At 47.6% G+C, this 24382-nt stretch overlaps 1 protein-coding gene across 1 annotated transcript in view; it reads right to left on the bottom strand.

Moving 5' to 3' along the window:
- Positions 1-4703, bottom strand: part of NUCKS1 (nuclear casein kinase and cyclin dependent kinase substrate 1) — a 70419-nt gene extending 65716 nt beyond the window's left edge. The window contains exon 1 of the mRNA XM_086923431.1: positions 4416-4703. Coding sequence (XP_086779557.1) covers positions 4416-4432 — 17 coding nt within the window. The 5' untranslated portion in view covers positions 4433-4703. The remainder of the gene's footprint in view (positions 1-4415) is intronic.
- Between the last annotated feature and the right edge of the window lie 19679 nt (positions 4704-24382).

The raw sequence follows: 24382 nt of genomic DNA, 5'->3' as shown, positions 1-24382 counted from the left end.
TTATTGGCTGTGTAAGTGATACGCTTGAGCAAATTCTCCGTCACATTGCTGCAGTGGTGAACTGCCCATAACCGTATGATATATGTATGATTTGGTTCTGCAATAAAAACGATGTTACAAAAAAAATAAAAAATAATAAAAATCAAGGACTGGTGGTCGCTGGATGGATCGGAAGGTGCTGCATATAAAATTGATTGGAGTTATTAGCGGGATCTTTTGCAATAATGTATTTTGGAGATCAAACTTTAAAAAGTTTGGTTATGTTAAGGATGGACAGTGTGTAAACAGGTTGGGCGGTCCACAATTGAAGGGACTGTCAGATTTGGCAAAAATATTTTGGGAGTATTGTATGGAAAGGGGTCCGAATGTACAAGCAGAACATCTCAGGGTTGACGATCAGATTGGTTTTCAAGGAATTTCCACGATTTGAGCGAATGGATGTTGGACAGAGGTGTTTTCAGGGAATAGTACAGGTTATGGGGTACGTTTCTGGTGAATATCTTTGCGAACAGGCTGAAAGCTCAGGTGCAGAAGTTTTTCAGCTGGCGTCCGGACCCTGAAGCTGCAAAGATAGATGCTTTTCTCCAGGAATAGAGTGTACTTCACCCTTATGCCTTTCCCCCTTTTGCAGTAAGCGGAAGGGTGACAGGAATGATTCAGAGACTGATGGTATAAGTGGTAGTAGTAACTCAGTTATGAAGATCTCAGGCGTGGTATCCAATCATGCTGGAAATGGCTGTAGACTTTCCAGTGTTGCTGCCAACTTTTCCAGAAATACTGCAAAGCCCTCAGGGAGAAATTCAGTCTGATCAGTGCAGATCAGTTAATATTAGTGGCATGGAAACTTTCAGGTGGGTTTGGAGAAAGCCTAGGCTTTCATCAGAGGCTTCTAGACTTATTGAGAAGTAGTGTTCTCTAGGGACAAGGAAAGCATATAAATTGGCATGGAGTAAATGGGTATGCAGGTGTGTGGAAAGGGTCCATGATCTCGTTTTAGTTGATGTAGTGCAAGTGATTATTTTTTTGTATGAATTATTTGCAAAAAGAATGGCTTACAGGACTGTAAATATTTATAGGTCGGCTATTGCAGCTGGGCAAGTTCTGGTGAATGGGTTATCTGTGGGTCAGGATGTGATGGTGAAAAGGCTGCTGAGGAGCATCAGGATGACTAAATCTCCAGGTTCTGGAAATTTCCTTATCGGATGTTTCAAAGAATTTGAGATTCTTAGAAATTTGGGACAGAAATCAAAATATTAGTTTGAAAGATTTGTTCTTAAAGTTGCCCATGTTATGCCTGGTATCTTTTTGTTGAGTGTCAGATGTGCGTGCTCTGGAGGCGTCTTTTAGATTATAAGCACCAGAAGGCGTATGTTTTCTTTAAAGCAGAGAACTAAAACAACTGCTTCAATTTTGTTATCCTTAGTTTGAAGAAAGAAAAACTGTGTGTGGTTCGGTGTGTGTAGGAGTATGAGGGAAGAAAGTCTTTGCGTAGACCTTCTGAGGTAGGCCAACTGCCGATTTCTTTTAGACACCATCATAAACCTGTTTCTTCAACAGCTTTAGCAAGATGGGTGAAAGAGATAATGCAAAGATCTTGTGTGGATGTAAATTTGTTTGGATCTCACTCTGTAAGGAGAGCTGCTGCCTTTAAGGCGTATATGATGGGCGGCAATTTGCAAAACATTTTGACCTGATTAGTCTTCTGATTCTATGTCCAGACATTTCTATTTAAAACCTGATGGGAGTGCAGCAAGTGGCTTGGTTGTTAAGATTTAAACTTGCATAATATGGGCCTCTCTCTGTCTTTACATACAGATTTTCCAAAGCTATGGTAGGCTGAAAATGTAGATCTTATTAAAGGCACAGAGGCTAATATTATCCCTCCCAGTTAGGACCAATCCCTAGTTATTTGATTGTTTCTTTATCAGGTCAAGTTTAAGGTTCTGGTTTTGCTATGGGATTTTGACAAAGAAAGAATATTTTTTTGGAGAGGTTTCGTAATGTGTTCCATTTTTTTTTTTAAGGGACATTATGCTTAAGTTGGAGTTCTCAGGTTTTATAAAAGAAGGAAGGGGACTGGTCACAGAGGAGCTTTATTAACATTGAAACGTTCATAAATTCTATTGACTTTATAGGTTCTGCTTGCTGAGTGGTATCAACAAAGGATGTACCATATAATAATAGCCTGCGAGTCTTTTACAAAACCCAGATTTTTAGCCCACCATAGCTGTGGAAAAACTACATTCTCTGACTTTGTACTCTGCATCTGTGCCTTCATGGCATTTGTTTTCTTCTGAAATGTCCTTTTTATATTTTAATTTGGTTTCCAACAAGTCCATACAACGTCAGTTCATCTCAACATTTGACCAGATTTGAAATCACCCAAACTTGAAGTCTGCTTCTTATACACCCCCTCTATCTTCTCCCATCCATGTGAAGCCAAATAATACCACTTATCCCTTCCTATTTTCTTACATACGCAATCACACATTTCTGCCATGGTCCTCAGATCTTCTCTTTCTTAATATAGACCCTGTATTGTTTACTTTGAGACTTTGGTGATATAACAAAACTTTTATCGATCTAGAACTCAGTAGTCCCAGTCACTATTTGATTCACTGTGCTAAATGTATTGGGATTGGTGTTCTCTTAGCACGATCAAGGGTGCTGGAGCCAAGTTGCCAGGAGGTAAATTTTGGGGTGATTGAATTGTTGAGGCTCCCGTAGGGAAATGAACCGAGGGCATGGAATGTGGGTAATAGGCAGGAGCTGTAGTCATAGGGGTCATCTAGAATTAACTTGACCTGACTGGTATTGGAATGCCAAATGCTTCCTCTGGAAGGTTAATAGAATCGAGACTTCATAGGATTTTTCAGGAGAGTCTTGGGAGAGTGGAAATGGTGTCAACTATGATCTTGCATTCAGCACGGCGTGGAGGAACAAGTGGAAGGGCAAACTTGTACAGGCTTGTTCCTAAGAAAAAAGACAAGCAGTAAAGTGATGCTGAGTGTACCAAATAAATGGCATGCCAAGTCGTCAAACGGCGAGCATCCGGGTTGAAACTCCACAGCGGTACCAAAATAAATAATGGAAACGGGTGAAGAGGTAGCTTGCCGATATCATTCATTAACGGTTGTGGACACTAAGAAAATTCAGCACAGATGTAGAGTAAACCTTAAAGGAGGTTGCCAAGATATGACTAACCTCCCTCCGACTGGATGCAGCGAGTGGCTCAGGCTGCTGTGGGCTTAAGAGGAATGGGACACTGTACACCAACAGCAAATTGGGTGATTTGGGCCACTCACAGAAGCACAGCACACCCCGTTCCGCCTACAGCCCAGTCATAACTATTAGTTGAACTATATTTATAGCCGAGGTGCCTTCGAGTGAAGGTGGGCTTCAAAATAGAATTAAAAAATAAATGAAAACATAAACTGCTTCACGCACCTAAACAATGGTCACAATAAGTACATGGACCACAAATTTAAATGGGAAATAATTTTACATTCAACTGGCACATCTACACACCAGTTACAAATATTTTGGTTTATAAGCGCCTTGGGCCATCGGTGCGACACTTATTACGTGATACAAGGTGACAGCGCATGGGGGCTAGTAAATTAGCCCCTACATTTTCGAATGGTGATATTAGCCTACCAGAAGCGTCCGCCTTCTAAGTAAAGGAGTACCGCCTCTTGGGTTTAATATGGCCACGCCCACCCTAGTTCACGGTGTTCTTTGCAATTGAGAAAATGTCTTCAGGTCAAGGACTTGCGTTGCCTTTGCAAAATGTCTCTCAATTGTGGGGGACAATCTGGAAAACACGGGTGTGATTGTTCCCTATACAGACACCACCAGGCGGGTGCGGAAAGGCCAGATGATAAGACAGGGTAATGCAGCCGTAAGCTAGGATAAGGTGATTGCACACATCGTGAAACATGCGGGCATGAAAACGTATTAAGGCAGGTATACGAGCCTGTATACAATGGGAAGGGGGTCGCGTCCCTCCAAGATCCAGCCATAGATTTAAAGGCGAGAGAAAAACCTTTCGCAGCGCCCGAACTTTGCGCAATAGACAGCGTACCTGCCAATCATGCGTTCACGGATCTCGCATCCAGGTAGGTAGCTTGACCCAAATGTACCTCCTAGGCTCCTGCAGAAAGTATGTGCTAAGCTTTCAAGCAGGTCAATATGGCATGCTCCAGCCTCACCCTCCTCAAAGTTGCACCCCAAACCACACTGACATACACGAACAGGCTTTAGCGCCTCAACCGTTGGGGCTAACTATCTCTCACAAGTACCCGTCTCACAAGGACTCGGCCACACACGCCTTGACTTAATCACAGTTTCAGGCGCATCCAGGCCTTCTGGTACCGGAGCACTCGAAAAAGGCTCCACTCCCGTGGAAGACTCACCTGACGGGCCTCGCCATGGCGCACGCTTGTTTCACGGTGTTTCGGATACTGCTGGTCCTTGGACGGATGGTCGGCCTCTGATTAAAACTCGAAGGTTTCCAATAAGACGGAGGGTCCTTGGGAAAGGACCGGGGGCGATGGCGTTTCCTCCTCCCTTGTTCTTACAAGCCCCCGTAGGTAAAATGGAAGGAAATAAAACAAACAGAAAACTGCAGCTTCTCAGCCTAACCTTGCTGCTACATCAAGTACTCCCGCCCCTCAGAGTGCTCGCGCTCAGTTATCATTGGGCCGTCTAGTAAGATGCGCCGCGCCCTATTGGCGGCTTCGAATTTCCGATCGGGCGGCCGGCTGTCCATCAGTGGGAAAGGAGGGGGCGCGTTGTTCCCGCCTTCCATGGAGCAGGACAGAGAAGCGCGCGGATAGACACTAAGTTAAGTTGAGAAAGCGCTACTGAAACACCAACATGGAGGGTCACGGGTGGTCTTTGCAATTTTTGTTGCATGTTCGACACGCGAGCTTGAGCTGATTGAAAACATATTCCGGGCGTTAGCAACTCTGTTCCATATAATTCCCCTCGTCATGGTTTGTAAAGCCGACACAAAGCTATATTTTAACTTTCAAGGTTGCCGCTTTGTGTCAGCACATTCGTCAGAGGATTCGGCGTAAATTTGGCGGGAAGGCTCTTGAAGTAATGGGTATATCGCTTTAACATATCTCTTGTTACAATTCCTAGTATGTAAAAGAGTGTATGGGATGTAATGGAATGTATTGGTTCCAACAGGATTGAAGAATGTTATGATTCATTCTGCGAGCTATTCCCCACTGAGCTGCATGCATTTTTGTACTCTTCTACTTTAAATAAATTGTTTAAATTTCTACATATTAAGTGTGATTGCTACACTTATTTATTATAACAATGGAACTACTACAATTTTTGGCGAAGCAATGGGCACAGCCGATCATTTGTTTATTTATTTGGCACATTTTGGCTCCACCCTTTACATTTGTGCTTTAGATAGTGTGTTACCTACACCTTCAGAACGGCCTCCTTTTCTCAAATATTTATCACCAATTGTTTGTAAAGCATGTCAACTGAAGCAAATTCCTCAAGATCAAACGCAGCAGGAGATGTCAATTTATCTAACTTATACATTAACTCTCCAAAAGAATTACTGGGGAACCTGAAGTACCATGGCTGGACTGGAAAGAATATTTTTAGGTTTCGCCTGGGGCACGGAGTGTAAGCTCCGCCCCCAGAGAAATCTCTAGTCTTCAGTTAGGGGGACTTGATTACGCCCCTCTGTTCCATTGGCTAGCTCCATAAATGGAGGCTAGCCATTGGAACAGAGATCTGTCCGTCAAGGCCGGACCAGATTCGGGGGCATTCCCGACATTTTTTCCCTCTCCACCCACTTCTGTTCGTCATCACGGTGGTGGGTGTGTGTTATTTTTTTGGGGGGAGTCCGCCTGTTTTCTTCTTTTGCTAAGTGTTTGTTGTTGGAGTTGGCTGCAAGATTCGAGTTCCCACGAGGCGATCAGGTAAGGAGCATTTTGTTTAGAAATGTGCATGCGCCGTGATCCTTCCCCCCCCCTCGCTGTCCTGTGCACGTTTCCCGCCTCCCTTCCGCCGTCCGTGTCCTCTCCCGCCGTTCGTGCCCTCTCCCGCCCCCCTCCCGCCGCCCGTGTCCTCTCCCGCCCCCCTTCCGCCGTCCGTGTCCTCTTCCGCCGTTCGTGTCCTCTCCCGCCCCCCTCCCGCCGTTCGTGTCCTCTCCCGCCCCCCTTCCGCCGTTCGTGTCCTCTCCCGCCCCCCTCCCGCCGTTCGTGTCCTCTCCCGCCCCCCTCCCGCCGTCCGTGTCCTCTCCCGCCCCCCTTCCGCCGTCCGTGTCCTCTCCCGCCCGCCGTCCGTGTCCTCTCCCGCCCGCCGTCCGTGTCCTCTCCCGCCCCCTCCCGCCGTCCGTGTCCTCTCCCGCCCCCCGTGTCCTCGTAGGTGCTTGTTTTTTTTTTTTTTTATTTAAAACTGTTAATGCAAATATTATGTCCCCTACATTATTTAGGCTGTTTCTTTTTTTTTTATCTTTGTGACATATGCTGGCAAAAAAAAAATCTTTCAAAAACTCTTATTGCTTCTACTTACTCCTTTTCAAATTAGAAAAGTACAGGTACTCAATACGTGACAGAACCTACCAGTTAAGCGCAGTCAGAATGCACCTTGTAAAACTAAAACATGCTTCCCAAACTTTCTATGTACGGCGGAAGAGGGGGCGGGGCAGACAACTTCTGCTTTTCAGGGCTCCACGCTTATTTTCATAACTCTACTGCCATTACAGCGAGTGCTGCGCTGGTGACATTATTTCTCTGTGAGACCTGGCAGCAAAAGGTGCTGGGAAACAAAGAGATTACCAATATCAGGGCATAGCTGAAGGCAGCAGGCAGCCGTGCTAAGGCAGGGCAAGATACCCTCAGCGCCTCAAGGAGGAAAGCGAAACCTCACAGTTTCGGCATACTCCCTTCAGTCGAAGAGGACGCACCACTGCTCTGCGGCGAGTAGTTTGCAATGCCGTCCTACACTGTGACCGTGGCGACTGGAAGCCAGTGGTTTGCAGGCACCGATGACTACGTTTACACCACGCTCATCGGCACCGAGAGAAGCAGCGAGAAAAACCTTCTTGATAAAGCGATGTACACCGATTTCGAAAGAGGAGCGGTAGGTCACTCAATTTACAGGCGCATATTTCTTCTTAGCAATGTCGGTTGTTTCTCCATGTTAATTTCCCACAAGGCGATCAGGTAAGGAGCATGTGTTTTCACTTTGTAAGTTTATGCATTTTGTCCTGTGCCCGTTCCCGCCCCCCCTGTCCGTGCGCCGTTCCCGCCCTCCCCCCCCCCCTCGCTGTCCTGTGCCCGTTCCCGCCCCCCCGCGCCCCCTGTCCGTGTGCCCGCAGGTGCTTTTATTTATTTCATTTCGCCTTGTTGGGAGCGCTGCCTACTCGACACAGTCCTTTTAAATATTCCTTTTTTTTAATGTATTTATTTATTTATTTTTTAAACTCGCCGGCATGAACCTTTCTTTTTCTCTGATGAGAAAGAAGGTTCCAGTAAAATCTGGTGGCCAGATAACGAAGAATCCTAGAGGTGCTTGCGTGTTGTGCACGAGAATGTGCAATGCACTATCAAAGTGTCCATTCTATTCCTTGAACCGGAAACGTCCATGCTGCCCCCTTCACAAGCTCAAACATACAATGCAAGCTCACCCAGAACCTGCCCGGATTCTCTTATCGCACTTGTAGGATTTGCCTATCACAAATCATATGCGTGCGCAATGTCCGCTCGTGCAATGAAACCCACGCCAGAAGGAAACACGAAAAGGACGGACACAATCGAAATGTGTGCCTTGGAAATTTGCACAATGGAAGATGCACACCACTGTACTGGCTACAAGCTTCTATCATCACTTGCGGGGCCAGATGAAAGCCAATTATAAAATATTAAAGTTGTTAAATCCACCTTTTCTTTGCACGTTTTTGAGCAAAACTGGGTGATTTCTTACTCATCATAAAGGTTCTGCCGAAACTCGGGATCGAATCCGAGATTTTTCAAAAATCCAAAAAGCAAACCAGTGCAAGATGGCTGTAAACATAATTACTTTGCAAAAGAATCAGTGCTGTATCCTCCACTCTTAAAACATCACGAACAGTTGCTTCCGTGATAAAAAAAAAGCCTGAAAGAAGTCTCCGGGGTTGGTTGTCTCCATTGGGTTGCCAGCAGTGCAGATGAGTAGTCACTAATTCCTCTCTGTGTATGCCTTTAAGAGCGCTTTGAGAGCCGCGCAGCTGCTGCACATGGACCCGGCTGCAGGGCAACTCGCAGAGCACCTTTAACTGTTTCCAGGGAAGAGAAGGGAGGCGTCCTCCCCCCATCCCCCAACAAGGTTCTTTATCGTATTGAGCTTCCCGAGGGCATAAAAATCTGCCAACCGGCCTTGCTTGGGATCTGGAGGGATTAGAAGTGGGGTGGGGGTGGGGTTTGGGAGGGGGCGGTCTGACAGCTGTGCAGCCGGGCCCCCTGTCTCATCCTTGCCATGTGTAAAAGTGTGTGTATACCGTGCAATACATCTTCAGGGGCCAGCTGCACTGTCACTGCCTGGAAGCAACGCCCAGAGGCACCAGGGGCAGCGTGGATGAACAAGAGAGGCAATGAAGATATGTAAATACCGCACACACTGCTGCGTCACACCCCATCTCTCACATATTGGCGCAAAACTAGAACCTCGAACAATGTAAGTACCACGTGTAGTCTACCCATTACCTCTAAAGTGTCTCAACCAGCGGCCTGTGGTGACGTACATTATATTATTCATTTACCGTTTGTATAGGGCCTATATGTCAAAAGGCTACTGCTGCAACTTGAAGGTGCTTCGTTACCGTAGCATTGAGTGACGGGGAATTGTGAAGCTAGCCACATGAAGGAAGGGGGTGACTCCATGGAGAGACTGAAGTATTGGGTGCTGGACACAGAGATACGAGGAGGGCAGCAGGCAGAGGTGGGAGAGAGTAGGAAAACGGAGTGTCCACTACAGCCGGGGAGATTTTTAATTCTACAGTGAAACGCTCTTCTAACTGAGCTGTTTCTGTCACTTCATCCATCTGAGGACGCAGGGAACACAAACCGTACTGAAGATCTAACAAAAGTTCAATACATTGAGGCCAGCAAACAAACTAAAGCAGAGACCGTCAAGCTCAACAGCGCGTCCATTTTTTTACATTTACTGCTCTACTCAGCCCGATTATTTTTGCAGGTGATTTTAATATAGTGTTAGATCCTTTTTTGGATAAATCTCCTAACAGTTGTGCGCAAATAGCCTCTAAAACTAGGTCTTTTCTAGTAGAAGGAATGAGACAGTATGGTTTTTTGGACATATGGGGGGTTAGGTCAGGTCAGCAGCTAGGCGTTTCATTTTACAATCATAAATATCACCACAAATCAAGGATTGATTTCATTTTGGTCAGTCAGTCTTGGAAGAATGTAGTAAAATCGATTAACTATTCTCCTATACACTTATCAGATCACACTGCAGTTTGTTTAAGATTGGAAGGTTTGTCCAAGGTCTCTCCTAGGATGTGGTCATTTGACCGCTCCATTTTGTTGGAACTTGAAGAGAGTGCATAGGGAGGGCAGAGTGCATAGGGAGGGCAGAGTGCATAGGGAGGGCAGAGTGCATAGGGAGGGCAGAGTGCATAGGGAGTGCAGAGTGCATAGGGAGTGCAGAGTGCATAGGGAGTGCCGAGTGCATAGGGCGTGCAGAGTGCATAGGGAGTGCAGAGTGCATAGGGAGTGCAGAGTGCATAGGGAGTGCAGAGTGCATAGGGAGTGCAGAGTGCATAGGGAGTGCAGAGTGCATAGGGAGTGCAGAATGCATAGGGAGTGCAGAGTGAGTAGGGAGTGCTAGAGAGTGCAGAGTGAGTAGGGAGTGCTAGAGAGTGCAGAGTGAGTAGGGAGTGCTAGAGAGTGCAGAGTGAGTAGGGAGTTCTAGGGAGTGCTAGAGAGTGCAGAGTGAGTAGGAAGTGCTAGGGAGTGCTAGAGAGTGCAGAGTGACTGCAGAGATTAAGCTAATGGCAATGTAAATGGCAATGCCATTTATTTATCTATTTTCAAAACCAACACATAAATACAGATTTTGTCATTTACAATGCCAATAACTCTAACTTTTCCAAAGGCGAAACCATTGCATTGTAAATGTTTGTTAGCCCTAGACGTCACTAATCTTTGGTTTGATTCTTTTAAAACACTGTGCATAGGGAGTGCAGAGTGCATAGGGAGTGCAGAGTGCATAGGGAGTGCAGAGTGCATGGGGAGTGCATGGGGAGTGCATGGGAAGTGCAGAGGGAGTGCAGAGGGAGTGCAGAGGGAGTGCATAGGGAGTGCAGAGGGAGTGCAGAGTGCATAGGGAGTGCAGAGTGAGTAGGGAGTGCTAGAGAGTGCAGAGTGAGTAGGAAGTGCTAGGGAGTGCTAGAGAGTGCAGAGTGACTGCAGAGATTAAGCTAATGGCAATGTAAATGGCAATTCCATTTATTTATCTGTTTTCAAAACCAACACATAAATACAAATTTTGTCATTTACAATGCCAATAACTCTAACTTTTCCAAAGGCGAAACCATTGCATTGTAAATGCTTGTTTAAATTATATTGCGAACTTGGAAGATGTCAATGGTGTATTTTCCCCTGAGAGAAAAAAAGAATGCTATTGTGTTCCTTGGGATCTGAAGGGTTACGCATATTTAATGAATTGCATAGGCACGAAAGAACTGAATGGGATTTAGATGTATTTAAATTAGCAATTTTGGATCTTGATGACCACTTTTCTCCTTCGGTGTGTATTGCAGTCACTAAGTCTGAAATAGCGTTAGATCCCTTGGGAGTAACGTCTCCTTGAAGCACTCGGAGAGAAAATTTCTTCTGTTTTTTCAATAAAAAGTCAATAATTGTAATTCAAGAGTAGTTGTCTTTTATTCTTTGTCAGTTGAATTATATGCTTCATATTATTTTCTTCATAATATTTTGAGACATTTTCTTCATGTCTGCCCAATGCATTTCGGGCATCTGCCTTCACTTGGTGTCTACTACTGCCATCCGTCACAGAGATTATGATCGTTCTCCGCATACATTCCGATTATTACCTTCCCGTATGTGGATCCGAACTTTGAGCATACAGAAGTTAGGCCCCTGATGAAGGGCAGATGCCCGAAATGCATGGGGCAGACATGAAGAAAATGTCTCAATATATTATGAAGACAATTATATGAAGTATATATGTGAGGACCAGCATTCTCCCTTTCAACCACAGCTGGTGCCTCTTCCCAGGCGTGCTCCGCCTCCAGCCTCTGCCTCATTACTGCTCGCGGCCCCCGCTTCGCGGCAGCCGCTCGCAGCAGTCACTGGATTGTTGAACTTCGTTTCCCTGCCTGGGGTTAAAGGAACTATTGCTGAGTTACCTGCACTCGGTTACGCTGTGCCTTGGAGAAAACGGGGAAGTTCCTGATTGCGAGGAGCAACTGCGGACGCCCGGGACTGCGAGGACCAGCACTCTCCCTTTCAACCACAGCTGGTGCCTCTTCCCGGGCGTGCTCCGCCTCCAGCCTCTGCCGGTACTTAAGTGGAATCCCGACGCGCGCGGGGCAAAGCCCGGGCCGTTTGAGGCCGTTAGAGAACAGTAGAGACCGGACCGGGCTACTCCCCTAACGTTCTAACGTCCGACTCCCTGGTTTACTGACTGACCCGTCTGGCTCCCGAGATACTTGGAGCTAATAAAATGGCCACCAGAGAAACAAGAAGTAAGGCCAACAATATGGCCTCAGGTACTTTAGATAATTTTCTAGCTAAGGCTAACAAAGTGGTCAATAAGGGTCTCACTGTGCTGGAGAACCAAATTGCGGAGGGTATAGAGCAATCACATTTGGCTTCACCGGGGTCATCATCCAATGTTAGGTCATTTTTATCACTCAATGCCACGCATTTATCACTTATGGACAGCATTGACCAAACCATAGAGACTGTCCTACAACGGCTAAGGACACCATCTAACTCCCAAAGGGATCGAGACTCACCACGTAACACTGACGAGGTGGAATCTTCCCCTATTGTGGAGTTAGTTCCATCTAGGGCTCATGGGGATGGTCTCACGTTAACCGAACACATGGGTAATAGAAAGGACGCAGCCCTGAAAAGAAAAAGATCTAGAAAATCCAATGGCGCTAAAAGGACTAAAGTTGAATCCCCTGTGAATACCGTAGAGGACAGCCTAGTTTTCCCTGGAACATCTGTAACGGGGAACGATTTGGAAACAGCAAGCATCCTTCCCCCCCACACCTATCACTACTCACACTGGTCCTTTTGTTTTTGGCGGGGTAGTTCCCAATACTTCAGAGCATATTATAAGCACACTCACTGGTATCCTTAAAAGTCTCCTAGATCCCCTCTCTCTTAAACTAGACTCTATAGAGGCCAGACTTCTAGCTATAGAAAGACTAGGCGGTAGTGGTGGCGACCAGATAGGGCCAAGAGTAAGAGTAAGCTCACATGGAGGACATGTGGATAAAGCTGGGACTTCCCATTCCCCTATTGTTTCAACTACTGTGGGCCCTAATCCAATAATAGTTACCACTGGTGAAAATAGGAGTACAGACCCGGTCCCACACTCTGTCCATGTACCCCTTCCCAGGCAATTGCCTCCTGTACCAACTGTAAGGCGGTCGAAGCTACCTGCTCCGGCCAGTTCACTTGGCCAGGAGAGGCCAACAAATGAAACAGCCCACTTCGGCCGCCTAGTTTTAACAATCGGCGTAAAGCAGTTAACCTACCTCCGGAGGCGGCAGCCTATACTGTGATCCTGATGGGGGTACCTGAACTTACCAATGACGCAGTAGAATCTTATGATTCTTTACGCAATAAGGTTATCAGTTGGTTACATATCCAAAGGCCCTTACCACCTAATCTCAGAGGAGAGGTTCTTATGGTTAGAAGGGTCCCGTGGGTTGGGTACACCGCCAAGAAAAGTATGGGGGACTGCATAATTGTAAGCTTCAAGAGCCCCCAAGTTGCAACTTATATATGTAATTGGCTAGGGGGTTCAGGAAATACTTCTATAGAATTGGTCCCACTGTCATACTTCTACCCGAATGTACGTGATTTGACCGGAAGGAAGAACAATGGTTGGACAAGAGTTGGGTTTGCTGTTGACGGGTCAAGATATAGGCCCGCCCGTAATGTTATTCCTGCCCATGGCACCTACGTACACCCAAACAGATTTAGTTGCCTTGATCAGGTTGATTGACTTCGAAAGGATGCACCCATAAGATGTACCCGAAATATCACCAGTGTTTCTGTTGGCGATACAAATGTCATCATTCGAGAAATTGTCCCAACCCCTCAGGTAAACCTAACCCCTTCCTGCTTCCGGGGCCGAGTAAGTAACCTATCGGGTAATGTATCTGGACATAGTCGATCATGTCTAGCCCCGTCTGGCCTAAACATACCATCTGCTGCCCTACCCCTACTAGAAACATCACTACAAGGGCCCGCAGTTCCTTTACCAGATATTGAACCAGAGAGCATTGGGGGCTGGGAATAAAACCTACAACCGAAACTCTAAAAGTCCTCTCCTGGAATGTGGCGGGTATTGCTAATAAATTACACACAAATGACTGGGATTCTTTAGTTGGCAGTAGTGATATTTGTCTTTTCCAAGAGACATGGGCCAGGGAACCCCTGTGTAGAGTAGGGTATGCAGTTTTTGAAATGAAAGCCAGATGGAGTGGCAAAGGGAGGCCTTCGGGTGGTTTGGCGATCTGGGTAACTAGTCACATTGGGTGTATTGCGGAGAATGTTCCGACATCTTCACAAGACATACAGTGTGTTCTACTCAGGTGGCCTAATGTGCTAAATCTGGCAATTATTAATGTTTACTCTCGCCCAGTTAGTGTGACTGCGGAATCACCAACTCTAGAAGAACTATCATCTTTCCTGGGTCAACTTCCCAGTGATTACAAGTTGGTGATGGGCGGAGATTTTAACTGCCACTTTGAACCACTGGAAGGTCTAAGGGAGGGTGCTCTTACTGCTGAAGATGACTTCTGGGGCGTTCCGCCATTTCAATCCCCTCACTCCAAATCTTGGTCCCCGCTTGCAGTACAACTCATGACCATAACACTAAATTTTGGGGAACAACCTTTATAACGCAACTTTTAGCACGAAGTGCTATTACAACGCAGACTTTAAAACTAAAACCATTACACGCATTACACTGGGGGGCGCTCTAGGATAGGGAATAGTTTTAATTTACTATCCAACACCTTCCCTAGTGTCCACGGGGACTGTTGTTGGAATAGTAAATTAAACTATTCACTATCCAGAACCCCCCCAGTGTAATGCGTTGTAATGGAATGCGTTTTAAAACTTGCGTTGTTACAGCATGCATTAAGGGCCTGTAATGGACGTACCCCGTCCTACATCCCTTCATTGTGTACCTTCAATAGGAAGGACCATGAATCGAGGCTGGACTATATCTTTGTGGATATTGGTCTGTGGTCTAAGGTCCAAGACTTTAAGGTAATCATAAGAACAGACAGCGACCATAACGCACTTCTATTAGATATGGTGCATCCTGTACCTGTTGGTGTATCATCATCCGAAAATCCCAGAGACGATCCAGGGAATCTGATTCTCAGCTCTAACAGGCGTAGGGTAAAATGGGGGAAATTGTTTAATTCGGAAGAGAGCATAACTAAAATCTATGAATTAGCTCTCCCTAAACTCAATGATCTGGACGCACTAATTAATCAGCCCAGACCACTGAATTATAATGAGAAAGTAGCCCAAATTCATGTAGACCTTGTGGGAAATCTTAGTGAGGTTTTTTATCCAGTGGTAGTCCCGCGGAAGAAAAAGACCCGAACCTCTAACTGGTATAATTCTTCCTGCAGAAAGATTAAGTCAGAATTAATAGCTACATTAAAAGCAGGTCCTGATAAGGGAAAGGTCGCTGTGCTTAGGCGGAACTATTGGGTAGCCATGGCAGAGGCTAGGTCGGAATGGGATTGGAACAGGTGGCAGGATCTCTCCAAAGCGCTAGAAGCGAGGGACTCTAGAAAATTCTGGTCCCTAGTAAATATAGGTACAGGTGAACCAAAGGCTGCAGTGGAGCCGAACATTGCATCTTCCGTTTGGGAAGATCACTTTGGCAAATTGTATCAAGATACCACTGAACCTACCATTAATGTGGACCTGGATGTTATATCCAATCCTGCAGCTGGACTAGAATTCACCCTTGGCGATGTGGTTTGTGCAATAGAGAGATTGGCAAAGGGAAAGGCCCCAGGATTAGACAGATTGCCCGGTGACCTTTTTAGACATCATCCAGAGATATGGGGCCCGTACTTCCTCATTTTGTTTAATTCTATCGCGGGAGGTATGGAGATCCCTAGTACTTGGCTGGGGGCAGAGATAGTGCCCATCTTCAAAAAGGGCTCTCCTCTCCTCCCAGCCAACTACAGGCCGATCAGCCTCATAGATGTCCCCCAAAAACTATTTTCCCGCCTTCTCCTGGACCAGCTTCTGGATTGGATGGAGGAAAATGACATTCTGAGTCCCCTCCAGGCTGACTTCAGGAAAAACACGTCCACCATGGACCAGATTTTCCGCCTCATACTCCTCTATTGGAAAACTGTGAGGATCGAGGGTGGGAGGCTATACATGGTGTTCGTGGACCTGAGGTCAGCCTTTGACTTGATCCCTCGCAAGAAGCTCTGGGAGGTCCTAAAGGAGCTGGGTGTTCCCGCCCATTTACTACATGCCATTGTTAGGCTTCACACTAATAATTTTGCACAGGTCAGGTGTGGGAAGGATGGAGCGTTGTCATCCAGGTTCCCAGTCCTTAGAGGGGTAAGACAGGGTTGCGTCTTGGCGCCAACCCTGTTCTGCCTCTACGTTAACAGTGTCATATCCCATCTCGACACTGTTAGGGACAACAACACTCCCTTTTTGGCAGGCAGGAGGGTACCGGCCATCATGTTTGCCGATGATACTCTCCTGCTTTCCAAATCACCAATGGGGATGCGGCGGATCCTAGATGGTTTTGGTCTTTTCTGTAGAAAATATGGTCTAGAGATCAATACAGAGAAGACCAAACTCATGATATTTAATCCCTCCCCCAAAACCAGACCGAATCCATCCCTGGGCTCAGTCAAACTGGAAAAGGTAAAAACCTTCCAGTATCTGGGTGTAACCCTACATGAGAACCTTTCCTGGGAGATACAATCAATCAATCAGGGCATTTATATAGCGCACTACACACCCAGAGGGTCTCAAGGCGCTACGGGGGGGGGTCCGCTACTGCTCGAACAGCCAGGTCTTGAGTTGTTTCCTGAAGGTGAGGTGGTCCTGGGTCTGGCGGAGGTGGGTCGGGAGGGAGTTCCATGTCTTGGCGGCGAGGTAGGAGAAGGACCGTCCCCCTGTGGTGGCTCTTCGGATGCGGGGGACGGTGGCGAGGGCGTGGCCGGTTGATCGAAGCTGGCGTTTGGGAACGTAGAAGTTGAGGCGGCTATTGAGGTATCCTGGGCCTTGGTTGTGTAGGGCTTTGTGTGCGTGGGTGAGGAGACGGAAGGTGATTCTCTTGTTGACCGGGAGCCAGTGCAGGTCTCTCAGGTGTCCGGAGATGTGGCTGCGACGGGGGATGTCCAGGATGAGTCGTGCTGAGGCGTTCTGGATCCATTGGAGTCTCTTCTGGAGTTTGGCGGTGGTTCCGGCGTAGAGAGAGTTGCCGTAGTCCAGACGGCTGGTGACGAGGGCCTGGGTGACCGTCTTCCTGGTCTCGGTGGGGATCCACCGGAAGATCTTACGTAGCATGCGCAGGATGTTGAAGCACGACGAGGAGACGGCGTTGACTTGTCTGGTCATGGAGAGGGAGGAGTCCAGGATGAAGCCTAGGTTGCGTGCGTGGTCTGTTGGTTGGGGTGCGCTGCCTAGGGCGGGGGGCCACCAGGAGTCGTCCCAGGCGGAGGGTGAGGATCCCAGGATGAGGACTTCCGTCTTGTCCGAGACACAAATAGCAAGATCCCGGCTCAAGCTTAGTCAATTGTCCGGTGCAATTTTGAAGGTTGCTAATACTTCTACCTATAAACCCATTAGCCCGGCAATAGAAATGTATAAAACTCAAGCCAAAGCGGCCGCTTCTTATGGTAGCGAGTTGTGGGGGTACAAAGCTGGGGTAGAACTTCTAAGTGTAGAAAACAACTTCCTAAGACGCCTCTTGGCCCTCCCCCGTGGCACACCCCTGCTCCCCTTGAGACTTGATGTGGGTCTTCCCTCCATAGCTGAGGATCTTGAATTAAACCTCTGAGATTCTGGCACAGGCTGTGGACCACTAGCGAGCTTGCTCATTACAGGAAAGATCTCATACACGTAATGAACTTGAATAAGCGAGACAGAATTCTTTGGTTGGCTTTCATTAAGAAATAACTTTATCACCTAAGACTCCAGGAATTATGGGCTGTTCCTGAACAAGGCTGCCAAAGGGTTTCCCGTAAAAGACTGGTGGAGATACATAAGGAAAAAAGCTTATTTATTCAGGTATCTCCACCCAATAACGGGCACCTTAACAGATCGTTTCTTAGACTCCAAAAATTCCTATAATTTTGAAGGTTTTATGGACATTATTTTCCCCATTTTAGCACGGAAACTGTTCATCCAATGGAGGTTAGGCACCTGCCTATCAAAACTTTTACCTGTAAATGGACAAAGAGTGATGATAAAATCTGTCAGGGGTGCGCTGATCACGATGAGGAGGAAATTCATGTTCTGTTCTTCTGCCCAGCCTACAATAGACCTAGGAAATATTGGCTTGTGCCATTGTGCAGGAATTTGGGCATAAGGAGCCATTTGCACTCTTACAGAATATTGAAAACCAGCACTTTGCCTCACATAGTCTTTGCAGTTGCCAAATACATACTAGGCATGTACCAGATAAGAAATAAACTCTTAAAAGTCTGACCACTGATATGAACTGTAAAGTACTAATCTCATGAACAGTTTTCTAAGGAATTGTAATGTTGTTTATATTAGGGAATGTTCTTTTTTAATGGTGAACGTTTTAAATGTTGAATGTTTTATTGTATCTTTTATGGTCTAAATGATCGAAATAAAGAATTTTTGGATTGGATTGGTTTAGCCATTTGATTTGTTACAGGTGTGGCAGTTATTCCAATTCCAATTCCAATTCCAAAAATTCTTTATTTCGGCCACATAGGCCATAAAAGATGCAATAAAATACAATACATATATTTAAAAGACAGTATTTACATATAAAAAAGCTTTCTGCTGAACCCACATGGACTAAATGCAAGGTAGTTCCAGTTCATGGGGACATTTTCTTCCTTATTGTCCATGCTGCCATTAAGTATTTTGACATAGCAAAGACAATGTGGCCCAGAGTGTTAGTTTTCATGACCCTGTAGGCCTGCAGGTATTTCCTGAAGCCCAGGTTCCGACACAACGGTGCTATCCAACGCTTCCTAGGTCTCTGATAAGCGTGGCAGACAAACATTATGTGTAGGTCGTCTTCCTCCTGGTCTTTACAGCATGGGCAAAGTTTGTCACCCCCTAAGGACCATTTGCTGGTAAATACTTTGGTGGGGAGTGTACCAAACCTCCATTGAAGGAACAATTTCCTTGCCAGCAAAGGAAAAATAAAATCCATAAAGGGTTCAAAAGCATAAGAATTTTTGGATTCTAAAAAACGTCCCGTCAAGGTGCCGCTATTATGAGCATTGTCCATGTCAACGAGGTTTTTGTTTTTATACAGCTGTACAAGAGATTTACGCGTGATCCTTTGGCAGCCCTGGACTGGGTCATCCCATAAATCTGACAGATTCAAGCTAAAGAGTTCCGCCTTAATAAAAGCCAGCCAGGGAATGTTGCTGTTAGCATTCAGTCTCATTACATGCATAAGATCTTGTCTGTAGTGGTGCAGTTCCTTGGTGCTCCATATCCGGTGCCAAAACTTCACAGGTTTTGACAGGAGGTCTTCGGCAATAGAGGGAAGGCCCAGGTCAAGTCTTAGGGGGAGGAGTGGTGTTCCTTGCGGGAGAGCAAGTAAGCGTCTCAGAAAACTATTTTCCACCCCTGCCAGAGCCTTCCCTGCTTTGTGTCCCCACAACTCACTACCATACATGGCTGCTGCCTTTGCTTGTGACCTGTATGTTTCCAAGGCCGGGCTTACGGGCTTAAAGGTGGACTTATTAGCCACCTTCAGGAGTGCGCCCGATAGCTGGGAGAGTTTCAGCCTAGATCTCGCTATTTGGCAGTCCCAGGACAAATTTTCTTGGAGTGTGACCCCTAGATATATAAAAGTTGAAACCCTCTCAAGACTAACATCCCCCAGTTTAGGGTTTGGTCTGGCCTTGGCGGGAGGGTTAAAAATCATAAACTTAGTTTTTTCCGTATTCACCTCCAGCCCATGTTGGTGACAGAAAAGGCCAAAACCATCCACAATCCTCTGAATACCCATGGGGGATTTGGAAAGCAGGAGGGTATCGTCAGCAAACATTATTGCCGGGACCCTCCTGCCTGCCAAGAGCGGAGCATCGTTGTCCTTAACAGTGTCAAGATGTTGGATGACACTGTTAATGAAAAGACAGAACAGGGTCGGCGCCAGTACACAGCCCTGCCTGACTCCTCGACGGACCGGGAATTTACCCGAGAGCTTGCCATCCCTCCCACACCTCACTTGTGCATAGTTGTTCTCGTGCAACCTGATGATAATACTAAGGAGGTGGGGGGGTACTCCTAGATTTTGCAAGACCTCCCATAGTTTCCCTCTTGGGACTAGGTCAAAGGCTGACCTCAGATCCACGAAGACCATGTACAGCCTTCCTCCCTCTAGCGTGACCGTCTTCCAATATAGGAGAAGGAGTCGGAAGATCTGGTCCATGGTCGACGTGTTCTTTCTGAAGCCAGCCTGAAGGGGGCTCATGATGTCATTGTCCTCCGCCCAGTCCAAGAGGTGGTTAAGGATGAGGCGCGCAAAAAGCTTTTGGGGTACATCTATTAGGCTAATAGGCCTGTAATTGGCGGGGAGCAGAGTGGAACCTTTCTTGTGGATCGGGACAATCTCTGCCCCCAGCCAAGACCCGGGGATTGCCATACCTCCTAGAATGGCATTAAAAAGGATGAGGAGGTAAGGGCCCCAGATGTCCGGGTGATGCCTAAAAAGATCCCCGGGTAACCTATCCAGACCTGGTGCCTTCCCCAACGATAAGTGCTCTAGGGCCACCTTCACTTCCCCCAGGGATAGTTCCATGCGAGAGTCATGGGAGCCTAAGGGAGCCAACACAGCTGAGTCAGGGCAGGAATTAGTGTCTTGGTAAAGAGCCCCAAAGTGGGCCTCCCACACCACAGGGGCAATGTTGGGTTCAGTTGCTTCTTTTAGTTGCCCTATCCCATTATTTACAAGGGCCCAAAATTTCCTAGAGTCCCTGACTTTTAGGGCATCGTGAAGGTCCTGCCAGTGGTTCCAGTCCCACTCAGTCCTGGCAGTCGCCATCACTGATTTGTAATGCTTCCTAAGGTCACGTACCTTGTCCTTATTGGACCCCTCTTTTATTGCAGCAATAAGTTCAGATTTTGCTGCCCTACAGGAGGAGGTATACCAAGTGGGAGCGTGGGTCCTTTTCTTTCTGATTGGCACCTCTGGATGAAATAACTCGGCCAAGTCCCTCACTAAATCCAGATGTATGTTGCCCAGTTTCTCATTATATTCCGGGGTACATGATTCATTTAGAAGTGCTTCCACCTCCATGAACCTGGGGAGTGCCAACTCGTATAGCTTGCTAATAGCCTCTTCTGAACTCACAATCTTCCCCCACTTAACCCGACGCCTGTTTGTTGTAAGGAGCAAATCCCCCGTATCTTCTCCTCCACTTTCTACGGATATGCCCGCTGGGGGCAAGGGCCACTGGATGTTTAAACAGAGGGCGTTGTGGTCACTATCAGACCTCTTTATTACCCTAAAGTCGAGGACTTTTGGCCAGAGCGTAATATCTAGCATGATGTAATCAAGCCTCGACTCATGGCCCCTCCTGTTAAAAGTACACACTGAGGGGGTGTCGGAAGGGGTACGACCATTACAAGCCCTCAGTGCGTAGTTCAGGGTAAGGGACATGAGTTGTATTGCTAGGGGGGACCAGGCTTTGGGGTGGGGGGAAGACGAGGGTGGAACCCCCCAGTAATCATCCTCGGTCGTGAGGGCACCCTCCAGAAGACCCTCCAGGGGTTCAAAGTGGCAGTTGAAGTCTCCTCCAAGCACCACCTTGAAGTCTCCCGGAAGTTGACCCAAAAAGGAGGATAGATCATGTAGGGTCGGTGATTCATTTAGAGCGGCAACTGGTCGCGAGTAGACATTAACAATAGCCCACGGAGGTTTGCCAGGCCACTTGAGCCGAACACACTGAATGTCCTGCGAGAACGTAGGGACCTGTTCTGCCTGACATCCAGTGTGACTCGCAATCCAGATTGCCAAGCCACCTGACGGTCTCCCCTTCCCACTCCATTTAGCAGGGATTTCAAATATTTCAAACCCTCTCCTGGTTTGGCTACCCCTCGCCCATGTTTCCTGCAAAAGGAGGATATCACTGCTACCCACTAGCAGATCCCACTCCGGTGAGCCTTCCTTATTTGCAATTCCTGCCACATTCCAGGAGAGAATTCTCAGCCCCGGGTCTGATGGTATAGTACCTTGATCTATGGTAGGAATTTGCACAGCGGCTAGGGGTGGGTAGATGTCTAGGGGAGCAATGTTGCACACCTCAGAGGACGATGGCCCAACCAATTCCGCGACCCCAGGTTGCAAAATGTGGCCAAACCCGGTGTTTGGTGGGGGCCCCTGCTGGCCCAGACTATCATCCATGTTAGCCGTTCGATCTTTAGCAATATCCTGTGGGTCATGTTCAGTTACTGGGGCTATTCTCGGTCCCCCCCAACTTTGCACCTCGTCCACCATCTTCCCAGGGCTGAAGGAGATCTCCCCGGTTTGTGGTCAGTCGACCTGATCTAGGCAAGAAAATCTGTTATGATGAATGAAATTGGCCTGTCCAGGTGGTAAGTAATGCCTTGGTCTATAACGTGAGCCATCTACAGCAAAGCCTACTCTAGTCCACCCCTTCTCACACCCTCCCTCAGTGCTACCAACATTAGGGTAGAAGTGTGATAGGGGTACTAACTCAATATTGGACTTGTCAGGCCTTACAAGCCAATTGCAAATGTAGTTGGCGACATGTGGGCTTTTGAAACTTACGATAATGCAATCCCCTGCCCTATTCTTTGGGGTAAGGCCAATCCAAGGGATCCTCCTGACCATCAAGACCTCACCTTTCAGGTTTGGTGGGAGCGGCCTATTAATACTAAGCCAGCTTAAGACTTTATTTCGTAAGGAGTCTTGAGGCTCCCTAGTATCACCAGTTAACTCAGGTACTCCCACCATAATTGCTGTATATGGGACTGCTTCTGGGGGCAAATTGACCACCCTGCGCCTATCAGGGAGGGGAGTGGTACCACCAATGGGGCCATTAGTGGAATTCACTGCCACCCCTGGTAATGGCGCAGGAGGTTGCTTAGATCTCCTAGGAGCCGGGACAGGGGGCCTAGGCACTGGAGGTGGCACTGTGTGCTTCTGAGAAGCAGACGCACCATTTGTACTCTGCAGTACCGTATTAGGGACCTGGGACAATACAGGGGACAGCGGTCTATTCCCAGAACAGACCTGGGCAGCCACAGGTACATCAGTAGCTGACCCAGGGCTCTTCCTTGTTTGGAGGTTTTCCAAGGACTTAAGTCTACTCTCTATGGCGTCCAATTTGGCTGAAATAGGGGTTAGCAATTCCTTAATGGTTACTATAAGTGAGTTGATTATTGTATCAGTACTATTTGGAGTTACCCCACCAAAGATGAATGGGCCCGAGGTTAAAGATGGGGTCTCAGGTGCTGGGGAGGCCAGGTGATCTGACCTAGACCCTGACAGGGTAAGGTCAGGGGAGGCCGAAATGTCTGTACTGACATCCTGGTTAGGCTCGATAATATCAACTTTGGCCCTTTTTGCCTTCCTTAGTTTCCTGGGCCTTTTCCTTTTTGGGGGTTGTACCATTCCACTGCCTGCAGGCTCTATGAGCAGGACAGCCTGTCCCGTTTCCTGCATGTCTGCTCCCATATTGTCCGGAGTGGCAGAGTGTTCAGAAATCCCAGATGGCCGGGAAGAGTTCCTATCCCTCTGCGCTAAGGGAGTCCTCAACTGCTGGAGGACCGACTCTATGGTCTGATCAATACTGTCCATTAGAGACATATGAGTGGCGTCCGGTGGCATAGATGTACTAGCATCTGTAGAAAAGGCATCCCCTTGATCCAGAAACACGCTTTCGGAACCCATCTCAAGGTGCGTTTCTGTGACTGATTGGCATTTGCTAACTAGAACACTCGCCTTTGGGAAGAATTTTTCCAAAGTACTTAATCCTTGCTGAGCAGACTTACTCCGTGAGGTTCTGGTCGCCATTGCAGAGTAAATGTAGTGGGGCTGGGGGGAAGAGAGCGTCAGAGGGGTGGCCCGGTCCGGTCTCTGCCGGCCTCTAACGGCCTAAAACGGCCCGCTCTTTGCCCGGTCATCGCCCCGCGCGCGTCCCGCGATGCGCGTGCCTAGGTGCGCCTAAGTATGACAGGGGGGTGTGGCACTGGGAGGGGGCGCGGCGCGGCGGGAAGAGGAACCAGCTGACGATGTTACTATGGATGCTGGACCTCGCAGTCCCGCTCGCCGCGCCTCTCACCTCCTCTGCGGCCGGTTCACCAAGACAAGGAATGCCCCAAACAAACAGCGCGTAGGCTCCCAGCTACTCCTGTAGCGAGCTCACCTCCACAGGGACACAGTCAATCTCGAGCGGCACCCGCGAAGCGGGGGCCGCGAGAAGTAAAGAGCTTTCCAGGCGGGGGGGGCGTGGCGGGAAGAGGAACCAGCTGACGATGTTACTATGGATGCTGGACCTCGCAGTCCCGCTCGCCGCGCCTCTCACCTCCTCTGCGGCCGGTTCACCAAGACAAGGAATGCCCCAAACAAACAGCGCGTAGGCTCCCAGCTACTCCTGTAGCGAGCTCACCTCCACAGGGACACAGTCAATCTCGAGCGATCTCGAGTCAATCTCGTTCCTGAACAAGGCTGCCAAAGGGTTTCCCGTAAAAGACTGGTGGAGATACATAAGGAAAAAAGCTTATTTATTCAGGTATCTCCACCCAATAACGGGCACCTTAACAGATCGTTTCTTAGACTCCAAAAATTCCTATAATTTTGAAGGTTTTATGGACATTATTTTCCCCATTTTAGCACGGAAACTGTTCATCCAATGGAGGTTAGGCACCTGCCTATCAAAACTTTTACCTGTAAA

This window comes from Lissotriton vulgaris, chromosome 5 (genome assembly GCF_964263255.1).
Source record: "Lissotriton vulgaris chromosome 5, aLisVul1.2, whole genome shotgun sequence".
Lineage (NCBI taxonomy): Eukaryota > Metazoa > Chordata > Amphibia > Caudata > Salamandridae > Lissotriton > Lissotriton vulgaris.
Note: the sequence above shows the minus strand (reverse complement) of the source record. Positions and strands in the feature narration are given on the sequence as shown.